The sequence below is a fragment of the Corvus moneduloides genome, chromosome 11, assembly GCF_009650955.1.
Source record: "Corvus moneduloides isolate bCorMon1 chromosome 11, bCorMon1.pri, whole genome shotgun sequence".
NCBI lineage: Eukaryota > Metazoa > Chordata > Aves > Passeriformes > Corvidae > Corvus > Corvus moneduloides.
In genome coordinates, this window is record NC_045486.1 from 20,336,865 (window position 1) to 20,351,331 (window position 14,467).

The 14,467-nt window shown below is 45.7% G+C and overlaps 1 protein-coding gene across 12 annotated transcripts in view; it reads right to left on the reverse strand.

Annotated features, from left to right (window-relative positions):
* The window catches only part of IQSEC1 (IQ motif and Sec7 domain ArfGEF 1), a 282,079-nt gene that overhangs the window by 150,854 nt on the left and 116,758 nt on the right, over positions 1–14,467 (reverse strand). For 7 of the 12 annotated variants that reach the window (XM_032120908.1, XM_032120906.1, XM_032120909.1 and 4 more), the window contains one exon: positions 9,426–9,512. The exons of the other annotated variants lie outside the window; for them this stretch is intronic. In XM_032120908.1, the coding sequence (XP_031976799.1) occupies positions 9,426–9,512 (87 nt within the window). The remainder of the gene's footprint in view (positions 1–9,425; positions 9,513–14,467) is intronic. 12 annotated transcript variants of the gene reach the window in all.

The following is a 14,467-nucleotide window of genomic DNA, read 5'->3' on the forward strand; positions in this document are numbered from 1 at the left end:
GATTCTTCTGGCAAATAAATATCCCAGAACACAAATGTTCCCCTGGCAAAACTGTGGCTCAGGGGGGTCCAGAGGGGGCTCAGCCTTTCCAAGCAGGGAATTCCGAGCAGCCAAGTGCCCACCTCTGGCCGGTGACCTCAAGTGCTGTCCCAGTGCTGCTCCATTCCATCCCTGGGCACCTGCTCAAGGAAGGAGCTCCCTCGGCCATAAATTACTTCATAATTCCAGCTCCTCATGAATCCTGAGCTGCCTGGAGTGGTGGCAGTCCATATTCCATGACAGAGCTGCTGGCTTGGCTAAGAGAGCATCTTAAAACCTTGATTGCAGCTGTGATAGATCTACACCCTGCTGCATTTTTCAGGGGATTATTTCTTCTCCTACATTACACAATATTTTCCTTCAGCTAGTTAAAATCTACTTTGGGATATGAATATCTTAATTTGTCTCAGTTGAACGGGTTTGGTTTGTTTGGGTTTTTTTTTTTTTTTTTGCTCCATCTAGTGGTGCACAAAAATCCATCCCATTCCAGCCCAGGGTGTCCACACGCTGCCCTGAGCTGTTTTAGTGACTTCCCACGGCTGGTTATGGAGAGAAAATAATACAAGTGCAGAAAATAACAGCAAGGCACTGCTTGCTCTGCAAAGCTGGAGTCTCACCCACCGGTTCCAGGCAAAACCATGGAAGAGGTTGGGGTTTCTTTTGAATATGTTTGCAAAGGAGAACTCCACACTGCAGAAGAAAACCAAACCAGCCTGATCCAAAACGGTGCAAGTGCCTAAAGGTGCCGAAGCAGAAGTTCCCCATCTGAATTCCCCCAAAGCAGCAGCTTTTATTCAGCCCTCTGAGTTCATGGAAGGAGAAAATAAGAAAAAAAAATAAGAAAAATGCCATTTCTACTTCACCTTCCATTCCAAAATGCACAGTAAGACAGTCTTCACTCTTCACAGAAACAGTACAGATTCACCTAGGAATGGGAATTTTTCTGCTGGTACCTTTCTCTGTTTTATAATAACATGCAGCATTTTAGGTCATCTACTCCTAACTCTGGTTAACTAAGAGAGCCCCTACCAGGCTCTGCTGCTAAGCCCAGAGATGCACAGCATGTTTTATTTAGCCAGCCATGATTTATTCAAAGAGGGAAATGTTTACTCCTGCATTTCTGGCTTCCACTGCACCAGGGAAGGTCAGCTCTCTGTATGCTCCTGAAGAGAAAATGCCACAGAGTTCAGGGATACTACAGCTACAAACTCAAACTGCTCCAAATCCCAGCAACCCCTAATGACCTTATTTCCCCTTAGTTGGAAAACTGTGGGAGAGAAACACCCCATGCCAGTGTCCTGTGACAGCCAATAAGGCTGGTCAGGCTTTGCCTTCTTTTTCTCTTGAGACCCATCATTAACTGCAGCCACTTTCAGGATAATCACCCCCTGGCTCTTCAGGCTGGGGGTTTAATTTGCACCCTTAAATCAGTCTTGCTTCTTTGTTTTCCTGTGCACAAATAGATAAAAGGTACTCACTGGAAGATTGGACAAATCTTCCCCTCTGGAAGGGAATAATTACAGTGCTCCAGAGTTCAGTACACTGAGGAGAGAGTGGTAATCACTGTTTACGTCTGGGAGGGAGATAAGCAAGTCAAAATATCAGAAATTCCTACTGCTTCTATCTTCGGGAAGCAACTCTGAGAAACTCTTAATTACAGAGTAAAAGACCCAAATGGTGAGCAGTGTTCAAACATTTCACCCTGCCCAGTAAACATCAGAGCACTTCCAGGGATATAATGAACTGCACTCACCCACTACACTATTTTCTACATACATTATTTTGAAATTGTACAATGGGAAGGGAAGTTCTTTCTCTATATTGTAATGAAAAGTGATTAAGAAACACGGGAAACTGAGAATGTTCAATACCAAAGAACAGCAGCAGCCACAGAGTGTGAGCAGTGAGCAGAAATGATGCAGAAAAACTTGCAAAATCATGAAGGCAGATTATTCTTGTGCCAGCAAATCCTTCCCCAGGCCTGGGACACTGCACAGTCATAGCCAAGGCGAGCACAAGGAAACATTACACAGCAAGGGTAGAGACAGCGGATCAAACCTCACAGAAAAGCAAATAACCCATATTCTGCTTTTATAGAGAATCCTTTGGGGGGAAAAAGCACATTGTAAAGATGAGAGTGAGCCTCAAGCTGCCTTCACAGTTCTCCCTCCTTGATCCTGGTGATTCTCCTTTTATCCCATCCTCAAAGCCCCACACAAGTACAAATAAATACCTGCTTTCCGCCCTGCATCAAGCCACCTCTGCCTCTACACGAGCCCCAGACAGTGTGGAGCATTATTTTACCTCACGATAGCAACTACAGATTTAAGAGTCTTTTTCTCCTCTCCCAATCACTCTTCCTTGCTATTTTCAGGGTAGTAAATGCCGCTGCAGAGAAATTCTGTTCCTTGGTATACCTCCTTGGACTGGTTACGTTTGGAAGACCCAGCCAGCAGAAATTCACTGGCTATTTTAGAGCCACGGGATGTGTCTGGAAAGGTGTAGCCAACAAAGAGCCTTCTGGGCAGTGGGAACTTGGACACCCATGGACACACTCTCATTTATCCAGCTGCACTCATGGGGTGTTCAGCTGCAAGTTCATTCCTTCAGCGACAGCCTTGTGCACAGCTTTGAGGGAAATATTTTCACTGATGAGGCAATAGAAGCACATGAGCAATGATCTGGTACTTTGGTTGATCCAAGACTTGCACAAAGGCCAAGGAAAGGAGGGGACAGAGCTCAAAGCAGCTTAGGATGGAAGCAGACATGGAGAGAGGATCTGCTGCCACAACAGAAATGTGCTGGCTCCTCAGAACCAGCACAAAGGAAAGGAAGAAGGGTTAAATCTCTGTGCAGTAACATCCATAACACGTCACGTGTTGGTGTTTGCCCAACCTTGAAACAAACTTAAACAGCCTAACACAGACTCTCACAACAGCTCCCTCCCACCCCACATCTGGGAGAGAAGAAATCCCATTGGGCTGTGCCCTCCATAGCACACAGCCACGAACAGACAGCAACAAAACTCACACTACACCTCAGGACTTACGGTACTGTTTATTTTAGTTCAAAATAAACTGTGCATTTGAGGAATCTGTTTACAGCTGGCGTGTGTTCTCAGCACTGGGCAGGAGGAGAGAGCTGTGGGGAGGCCTGGAGAGGAGGCATTACTCAAACTGGCAGCACGGGGATCCCACGGCATCCGTGCAGTGCCAGTCCATACACACCAGAAAGAGAGGAGAGGAGAGATGGACTGTACAGGTGGAGCACTGACTGCACCCAGCGACCCCCAGCTTCGCTGTTATCTTGAGGATGGGCTACTAGACCCCGAAGGTGGACAGCAGAACTGGTGCAGGACACTATCTTCCCTGCCGAGGAAGGGGGGGGCAAGAAAGAAGAGAGACAGAGGAAGAGAATCACAGGGAACAGCATTAGGAAAATTCAGCTTGAAATTTGTTTGCTTTTGTTTTCAAATCCACAAGTAGTGTTGTTTGTAAGCACCCCCCAGTTCACCCATTTCTGTCTCAGAGACAGGACTCCCCACACAGGGAGGAACAGCCCAACGAGCCAAGGCCAACGCTGACGACTTAAACTCTGAGAAGAACAGTGCTTTGAAAGGGCCATTTCTGTTCTTCCCATTAGAACAATTACAGTAAGTAGTTCTATACATACCCAGCCTAATGTGGCCATGGCTCCTTTACTTTTAACATGCTCAGAACTTTCCCTGTGTGTTTTCACTGCCCACGTTCCTCTGGAAATGCTGAACAGACGCATTCCCCTTCTGTGGGTGCCTCACACACACAAATCCTGGGGATGACCAGGTCTGCTCTCCACTCCCCCCACCCTCCCAAGGTCCAAGGAAGAGCTCTGTCTCCATGAGGAGTTGCCAGCATCATGAATGGTGCCACAAGGCAGGAGCAGTTTGGAATACCCACATCTGTAATGCTAAAAGTGCTTTATGGCAGGGAAGGAGATGCTGGCGCAGCAGGAGGCTCCAGCGAGGCCACTTCTGAACCAGTGACACAACCACGAGGGGCATTTTCTTTAAAGTAAAGACCAGGCTAGAGGAGGAGGATGGAAAGGAACACAATGGAGGAAGAAAAACAAGGAAATCCAAAACCAAATCTCATGCTATTCTGCCAGCTCTCCTGACTGTGTGCAGGAACACAATCCACCATTTGCCCTCCCTGCATCACGTAGGCATCAAGTGGAAAATTACAAGTATTACTCGAATTATGCCAGCTTTCCTTTGCCATAGGGTGTGAGCACAGATGCCTTATGTAATCAGCTGAACCTCACACTGACGTGGGGTGGGATTTGGTCACAGTTTGGATCTGGTTCGCTGTGTCCATCTGCATCCTGCCTCTCTGGGCGACGTGCTGCTGGTCTGGGCCATGCTGCTCTCACTCCTTTGCTCAGTTTGAAAATTAAAATATCATCAAGCTTTTATATCTCTGCATATTCTAGAGAGGCTCGAGTGTTTAAACATGCTGAGGCAACTGCAGTTAGAAATTAGATTCCTGTTCAACATTTTTTTGGTAGAAAATGTCAATGAATAGTCATAGCAGTACTAAAAAGAATTCTGAAGTGCAGCTCCTTCAGATATGTCTTCACCTGTGACTAAGCATTGACTGGAAGCTACCACAGGACCAGGGATTCTGCTGCATGGTGTGGGATGTCCCTAGAGATATTTGCAGGGAGGATGCATCAAGTGTTTACTTTGTGTCTCAGGGAAGAGTACAGTGCCCAGCAGAGGGGAAAAAACCAAACTGAGAGTTGCAAAGTACATTTATCTATAAAGAGATATTTTTAATTTCAGGGATATAAGCTATTTCCCAGTTTTCCCTGGCTGTGCTAGCATGCAAGAATTCCCACTGTGCTCTTGAGAAGAGTTAAGGAAAACCAAACCACTCTAAAACATGATAGAAGCATCTGAAAGCTTGGCATGGTTGCAGGGGGAGCCTCTGTGTTAACCAGTTATGGTGGCAAAACAGCTCCAAAGCCTCTCAGGGGCTCAGACAGAAAGAAATAGCACAATCAATCCTTCTATCATCGTCCACACAGTGGTTTGTTGCATGTAAGCCAACATTACCTGGTGAAACAAAGATTCCACATTAAATTTCACACAAGTACAGTATTTTCAGAATGATGGTTTTACCTCCCAGAGGTGCTGATTAAACATTAAGCAGGCAGAGACTGCAAGAAAATGATGGGATTTCTTTGGTACTATAACATCCTTTGCATTATCATTTTGTTTTCACAGGTCTCACTGGGGAAAAAAAAAAGAAAAGAAAAGAAAAATCTCTAGCTTCACCATTTAAAAAATGCTCTTTGGACATGATAAGGGCATCTAATTTGAGATTAGAAGGATGGAAGGTAGAGCAGATGGAGACAGGAATGAGTGACAGCCAACATCTCATGCAAATGAGAACAAGGAGATCACAGTTATGAATAAACACACCCGATGGAAAGATGCTCAGACATTAGTGGTAAGCAAATCTGTCCACAGTTGGAGTTTGCATCCATCAGCCTATTCCATATCCACACAGGGAATACAGACAGGAATAGGACTGGATATCCTCAGCATGGGCACTTCTGTACATGAAATTTTGCTGTGTGCGAGGTACCTCCCACCTGCACAGATGGGCTGAGTTCTGACTGAAGCTTGCCTAAAGATATGTCACAGAATCCCAGACTGGTTTGGGTTGGAAGGGACCTTAAAGCTCATCCCATCCCACCCCTGCCATGGACAGGGACACCTCCCACTGTCCCAGGCTGCTCCCAGCCCCAATGTCCAGCCTGGCCTTGGGCACTGCCAGGGATCCAGGGGCAGCCACAGCTGCTCTGGGCACCCTGTGCCAGGGCCTGCCCACCCTCACAGGGAACAATTCCTTCTTAATACCTATTTTAAACCTATTCTTTATCAATTTAAAGCCATAGGAAACATGTCTAGAAAATGCTGGGAACAAACTGTTCTTCAGACAAGATACAGTTGATTGAATTCCCTTTCTCTGTTTCATGTCTGGGCTTTGCTCTGCTCAGATTCCAGCTGCGGGGCCTCTGAGATGATGATGCAGCTGGATCAAGCCAGAGGCTCAGCCACTGAAGTACAGGACTACCTGCATTTCTACTTTTGGAAGCCTCTCCGGGGTGTCCCACGTTTCCTTTGCTTTGCCCTTCGCACCAGATATAAAATCTGTGTCCCAATGATCTCTGACAAATCCAGAGCAGCTCGTGGAACCTGCAGCTTCCAACTAGAGGCCGTTGTTTCCAAGGCTCTACTTGGGAGGCAGGAAGGGGAAGGGAGTCAGAAGCCAAGTTACAGACATTTCCTGGTCTATTTTTTAATTCCCAAACAGAAATAACCCGAAAAGAGCAAGCAGAGGAGGCATATGGGCTGACTGGAACCCAGACAAGTATCTAGCTGGAAATACACTACATGCTCAGGCTTCCCAAGACTTCCCTTGTAATAGGAGAATGCAAGATAACTTGTATTATTTCTGCCTATTTTGAGCATTGTAAAACGAGCAAGGGATTGCTGCAATAGCTGCAGTTATTAAAAATGCATTATTTCCCTATTAACAATTCAAAACAGATGCCAAAAATCGTCTCGACTAGAAATAAAACTGCTGGAGTGAATAAAACATCCAGCAATTAGCTAACAGCAAATCAGAGATGCTCCAGATTTCACTGTAGTGCATTCATTAATTGCTTCTTTCAGATCAAATTTAATTTTTAATTCTGGGCTACAAAATTAATCCCTCTGCGTATTTTCTAAATAAAGCCTCAAAACTGAAGCTAGACCAAAGCATCCATGTCTGTTAGTTTTATTTCTAATGATTTCTATTTATAAACTGATAAATGGGAAGACTAAAAGCTAAATTTAATACCATTAAGTGTATGTGGAAATGCAAAGCCCAATCCTGTTAGAGCTTGAGTAGCTCATTTTCATTCACAGCAATGGGATCCCCATGTACAGGTCCTGGAAAAAACAGGTGCATCATTTGCACTTGACTCAGAGATCACAGTTGTGGGGATGGCAGTTTGGGTATAATAACTTCAGAAATTGAAATTATGGGTGAACCAAACCAATCTTTGCCATGAGGACCACTGTAAGAGCCTGGCTCCAGCACAGCAGCACATCTGTGAGCAGGGACAGCACTCACATCGCTGTGTAGTTGGAAACTAAATTCTACAGAATAGAATATTTTGCAGCTCTTTTTATTCTTCCCAAGAACAGAGTGGGATGTGGGATGAAGGATAATTTGTGTTAGCAGGGACTGGTGGAGGTATGGACAGTCCAGTCCAGTCCCTGCTCAGAGCAGGGCCAGCTACAGCCAGTTGGCTGAGGAAGAGACCCCGCTTCCTCTCCTGGCCTCTGTTTCAACATTTGACCATGCTCATGGTGCAATTCCCTCTCTCCCCACCTTGTATCTAACTGGAATTTTCCTTACTGCAATTTGTTTTGGTTGCCTCTTGTCCCTGGAGGAGACTGGCTGCACCTCCTCCATATGCTCCTATTCACAGAACCCAGACTGGTTTGGGTTGGAAGGACCTTAAAGCCTTGGGCAGGGACACCTCCCACTGTCCCAGGCTGCTCCAAGCCCCATCCAAGCTGGTCTTGGGCACTGCCAGGGATCCAGGGGCAGCCACAGCTTCTCTGGGCACCCCGTGCCAGGGTTTGACAACTCTTTCAGTGAACAATTTTTCCCTGATGTCCACCCTGAGCCTCCCCTGGCCCAGCCTGAGGCCGTTCCCTCTCTCCTGTCCCTGTTCCCTGGGAGCAGAGCCCGACCCCCCCGGCTGCCCCCTCCTGTCAGGGAGCTGTGGAGGGCCACAAGGTCCCCCCTGAGCCTAAATGTCATTGAGAGCAAACAAGGCCACTGATGAGCTCCTTCCATCCCCCAGTCCTGAACCATCAGCTCAAGGTCCTGCAGCACACGTTTGGGCACTCTGAAAACTGCACAGGCTCTGCAGATCCAGAGCAGGGAATTCAGGTTCCCAAAAAAAAGCTGGAGAAGTTCAGGGTTTTTCAAGCACAAAGTTATGCTGCTCTAAGCTTTAATTCCAGAAGAAATATTACTGGTAAAAATAATACCCTGCATGGAGCAAGATACCAGACGTTCAAGCTGGTTTTCCCATCAACATCCCCACAGGAAGATCCTTAAAATTAAAGCACTATCAACTAAGGACACAGGAAAACTAAAAGCCTCACTAAAAAGCAAGCAGGGAATCAAATAGTTTTCAGGCCCTGCTCCTCACCAAAGGAGCTGTCTTACAACCCAACTATGGACTCACTACCACCAAATAAACGAAGGGCTCTGATGGGAGAAAAAAACCAAACACACGAACAGATGCTGCAACGTAAACCAACAGGGTGAATCCAAGCATGCATGGTTAGAGATAACTACAGGATGAAATATTCAAACCAGAAATATGTTTATGCATTTACAGATTTAGGATTCATTGTTTGCTTTTGTCTTTCCTTATCACCCGTGCAAAGCGATTTTGATTTTTCAGCACCAGGCTTCCAATATTTTGGTATTAATATTATTCATGAGCTGGCAATTATCACTAAATCGATCACTAATAGCAGAAGTAAAAATTAAAGACAATATTCTCCATGGCATGCACAGTTTTTTTAACAGTTTTCACATTTCCAATGACTTAGATTAGCTGCCCTTTGATGCTTCTCTAAGATGTTACAATAAACACTGGCACTGACAGTGAATTGTACTATGGGATGTAATTGCTGCTCTCCACACTGGATCAAAGAGAACACATAGAGAGTAAAGGCATCTATGTTAAAAGAAGCATTATGAGCTGAAAACATATATTTTTGATCTATTCAGGGCAGACTCTGCTTGGCATCAATGGCCTGGCTGTGTTTAAAATCCTCTTATTTCATTCAAATCCAAGGCAGTGCTGAGCCCTGTGCAGGTCCATGCCTTTAACCTTCAGAGGGTTAAACACATGGATGGATTCCTCAGCTACTGGCATGGAACAGGCAGGGGTTAAAAAAAAGTGTTGCCCTGAACAACATCAATATCCTCCATAAATTATATAAATATTTCAGCATATTTGTCATGTAAGAACTAAACCTGCACCTCCCTTTCCCTATCTTTCCAGGGGGATGTGCCTGTTAAAGCACATGACACTCATTTTACTGAGTAATTCCAGAGTGCCTGACAGAAGGACTCACTGCAGTGATGGCTCTGTTCACAGCTACCCTACAAGACGTCCAAAATATTGGATGTTTATTCCAATATTCTTTTTTTTTTTTCTTCCTTTTAAAACTTAAGCAACTAGTTGCTTGTCTCATGTCAAATGGCAACATCAGATCTCTCTCCAAAAAGCAGCGGTGGGTGGAGCATGTCTACTCTTACCTGTACTCTGAGTGTGTGGCAGGGACAGCTAGCTGGGAATGGTACAATGGAGCTGGACAGCAAAACTGGTGCAGAGTATTTAAAGACCTACGACACAAGGAAAAACACAAAGTCAAACCACCAGGTGTTGAGAAAGGGGCTTTTTAGGGGAAGGCAGGTGCTGACAGGAATATTGGAAACTCACGAGAACGGTGACTGAAATTTGAGGCACAGCTGTCAATTCTGGATCCCGGGGGATAGAGGGGAACAGTCCCAGCTTTTAAATGCACACATCAAAATGACGGTGAGGAGCTGTGGCAATGAAGAATCAAAGGTTTGTTGCAAGGTTAAGATCAAATGCCAATTTAAGGCTTGGGGTTTGCCTTGCCACGCGGAACGAAGGCAAAAGCTGAAACACTGAGGGATAAAATCCTTATGGAAATGAAGCTTTAGGCTTGCATCTTACTCTGCACCAGTCAGGCTGTTCTCTGTTCATGGAATTAAAGCACAGTGCTCTGCATGAGGAGGGAGAATGCAATGGACATGGACATAAAGCTTTCTTTGAGCCCAGCAATCACAGCCATATTGCAAAATACACCATTTGAAAATGTGAAAGAACCCCAGTTTCACCAATGTTTTAAGCACTATTCGGAACTGTGCAGTAGCAGTTTAATTGCTGTCATTTGTTCAAAGCGTAGAAAGAAAACAAAAAAAAAAGCTTTACAGCACAAAGATATTCTGCACCCCAGATCATTAGATTGGTATTGTTTCACTAAATCAGAGGAGCCTCAAAACCAGACAAGGGGTCACACCTGAAGGAAAGCTTGGAAAATCTTTAAGCACCACACAGCACACGTCCCTGCGTTCCTGGTGTTTGTGCCAGGAAACATTAAACAAGGCTCAGCACAGCAAGTCCTCCATGATAAATCCACCTAATCAAATTTCTTAGGACACAGCATTCTTCTAGGAAATCATAAAAAAAAAAAATCAATGTCTCCTAGCTCTTTGAGTGGGCACCTATGGAAGGGGCCATTAAACTGAAAATCCTCATTTAACTTGTGAGCATCCAGCCTGACAGTTAGCAGAGGATGTGTGTGTGTCTCTGTGTGTACACAAATGCACTTTTTACCCCCCCATCTTTCTCTTGGTGTCTTGACAGAGGTCTCAGAAGACTGATTTTGATTCTTCTGCATCCCAGAGGCTTAAAGTGAATCCTGTGAGGTCACTTTCTTCAAGATCAAACAGAGCGGTTAAGCAAAAGGAAGTCAGGCTTTGTTCAGGAAGGAGCGAGTTACTAATCCTTAGGAAAAAAGACAAGGTCAGCCCGTTCTGATTCCTGCTGCCAACTCTGTGTCAGCAACTGCATGGCCAGGATCAGCTGGATTTTCTGTTTAAAGGTGGTAACTCCTGTAAAGTACTCGAGCTTTTGGAAATACAGCCCAATCCAGACACAAGGCACCTCACCAGTGTGGGATGTACCCTGCTAACACCTCACAGGGCACAGGTGCTCACGGGGCACCTTCAAACCACTTGGAAAGACGAACAATTCAAAAGAAAGATGGAGAACATCACTGAAAACATTGATGGGCCTGATCAAAGCAGCCAGAACATGCCAAAGCTGGATTTTTTGTCAGGAAAAACACACGAGATCCACACAAGTTGCTCCACACAATCCACGGAGCTGGGGCAGCAGGTTGTGAGTGCAGGGCACGAGTGTGACACCGGGCAGGGGAGCTGCTCACACGGGCAGAACTGCTGCCTCCTGCCTTGGGACAGCTGGTTTTTTCCAGGAGAAGCAAAAGAAGGAAATGGAGGAAATCAGTAGGAGAATGCCCCAGATTCCGTTTCCACCACTCTGTTTTTTCCACCCAGATCTCTCTTTCTTCAGAGAATTAACCAGTGAAATATGAAAGAATATGAAAGAATCTCTCTGGACTCAGATGTGCTCAAAAAAGCTTTTTGAACAGAGCTTGCTCCTGGCTCTTCCAAAACAATTCTGCCCACAGGGCTCCATGAATCTGTCCTACTCCGACCTTCCCGGGTTCCAAAAAAACCTGAGCAGCAAAGAAGGAAGTTCTCCCTATGGTCTTGTTTGTACTCATCCATGGCACAGGACTGGGGTCAGGAGCTCAACTGCCCCGAGTTCCTGTTCCAAGATGCAGCAGAAACGCAACAGTCCCGTCCCCTGAGAGCAAATGGGAAGTGCCAGAGGTTTGTAGGAGGTCCCTACACTGCCACAGGGGTGCAGGAGGGGGCACAGGTGGCAGGGTTCAGCTGCAGGCTGGGACTGAGGTACCACCACGTCGCTGCTGTCCAACACACACCAGGCTGGATTTCAGCTGCTCCTCACACGGGATCTTTGTCCCACCCCTGACAGAGGAAACACAAGGTCTGCATTCTGCTCTGAATTTTAAAATTCAGGAATAGCTTGCCTCAGTGTTTGGGTTCCTCCAGATTCCACTGACTAAAGTCAGCCTGACAGTGACGAGGCTCAGGCTTTACAGCCTCTGACTAATACTGATTTTACCCAAAGCAATGGGGTAAATCTGCTGATGCAATTTAAGATTCATATGTGGCATTTTGTGCCTTCAACCACCTGCCAAAACAGCCCTTGCAATCATTTACTCCTCTGCAGTACACCAGAGAATGTTTAAGGTTCCAATGACTTCTTTTTGTTTGGTTTGGTTGGAGTTTTAATTATTTTTTAAACTTCACAGCTAGATTATGCAATCAGCCTTCAACACAAGTTTGCATTCAAGCTAGAATTCATTTACTAATTTTTAACACCTAAAGACATCAGAAGAAATACATTTCAATCATTTGGAGGAGAATTAATCACTTCTCCTGTTCACAGTCTCACAGATAGTCAGCCCTGTGAAGATTGGTTTCCACATCTGTAGTTGATGTTCTTCAAAGGATGATTTAGGATTATAAATAGAGCACAGGTACTTCAGCACCAACACGGGACAAATGACTGAATTGACAAAAGCAGCTCCTGGTAATTTCAGTTCCTGGCCCATTGCTGCAACATCCCAGTGCCCATGGAAGCTTGGCCATATCCCACTTCCAGGCCAAGTTCCTCCCAGCTCTCCCTAAGTGCTCACAGGAATCCCTACACGAGGTTCTTGTGAGAGCAGATGAGCCAGCCAGTAAAACCCGAGCCAAATGTGCCCCAAACCCTTGACATCTCACTCCCCAGCAGAACAGGAGAAACCCAGCTCCTAATGGAGCACACAGACCTCAGGCAGGTGTGGCTGTGCCTCTCACTCCTGTATAAATCCCATCCTCTTTGCCATTAGAATCCACTCAGTTTAACAGCACTTCCCTGTCCACCAGCGAGCAGAAACGACCATTCTTTATAATCTTTCAGTTTAGAGCCTTGCTCAGATGTACAAATGAAAAGAAATCGCTTACTGGTCATCGCATAAAGCCACAACTATTTTTTTCCTTTCATTTTCCCTTGCAATCCCCAACAAGCCTCCCAAACTCAGCAGACAATTTTCTCAATACTGGTTTTTAAACAACCTGGGAGAACACAACACGAGGCCATTAACCTGGAATTCCTTTTGCTCTAACAGGTTATCCTGTGCTTTCTCAATGTGCTCTGAGCCAGCAGGTGCTCCTGGCAGGATTGGGAGCCTGGAGGCAGCTTGTCCCCTCTCCCTGCACAGGACACCGTGGTGAGCACGGGACATCCACCCACCCCTTGCTTATTCTGCTGCTGTTGAATTTTCAGCAGGTGCAAACCTGTGAGTGGGTCAGAATTATTAAACCATCACTGTCTGAGAGCTTCTTCCTACAGGAGTTTTCAAACAGAAAGCCTGAGACTGTGGTCTCAGAGACTGAGGGAAATGGGTGCAGGAGCACAGCTGGAAGGAGCTTTCTGGAGTTAACGATGGGGCTGATGACAGGAGCTGCTCCGTACCTTCACTGCCCTTTGCTGCTGCACCCTCCCAGAGCCACGACTTCAGTCACTTTTCCTCCTCTTGTCTGAAACAACTGTCTGTTCCCCTCCATCTGCCAGGATTCTTCCCTTTCTTCTGGGACATTTTTCCATATAGTGCATGTTGCAGTGAGGATGTGGTGAAAACAATCCCAGCACAGGCTGCTGTCCTGCCTCAGGCCCCTGTGGGCACCCATCCTTCTAAAATCAGCTTGGAAACAGCAGGACAGGCAGACAAGTTCACCCCCTGTTTAAGCCCATCCACTCCATGTCACGCCAGGTAGCTGAGAATGGTTTGTTTGATTGGAACTATTGAAAGGAGCACTTCCATTTCCCACTGTTTTATCCTGTTGAAGAATAATGTTATTTTACAAGTGGAAATTCTCTTTCTCATGTTGATCCAGAGTTATGGCAACAGCTGAGATAGAAAAGACTGTAGTTAAAAACTAGTAAAGTCTGTCCTGTTCTTGTTTAACAAATCCAACCATTTCTTTCATGAGGAACAGCGTTTGAAATATAATCAGAAGGATATCCAGATAGGTGATAAACAATAAAAGTCATAATAATATGGACTCACATCAACTCCAGCTAAATGCTTGCTAATTAACAAGTTTATTAACCTGCTAGGAGTGTTTTCAGAATGAACTCCCTGACCCAGCCCCTAGGACAACTTTTTGGAAAGCAGAGAAAGCAGCAGGAAGCTGTTCACAGCAGCTCCCGCTGTCCCAGCCGAGGAGTGACTGCAGCTGGCTGTGGCCGTGGCCACTACGAGGTGATTTAGCACATGACACATTCCCATTTCCAAGGACAAATTCCTACTGTTCTGTACCTAAAATTCACAGGGCAGTATGATTTTGGCTTGTGAAGTAGCACTGAAAAACCTTCTCTGTTTTCCTATTCATTTCACCCCACTGGATGTCCAGCACTCTGCAGCCAAGCACGGCCAGGAGAGGCTGTGGTGGCACACAGAAAATATTATGTTTTTTCACAGTGTTGTTATTATTAATGAACTTCCTGGCACACTCTTTTGGATGGCAACCCTACAAAATTAAATGCTGCTGTTGCTTTTATGGCTGCATACGTAAGAACTTACAGCTCACAGCAGAGACCACCACGCACT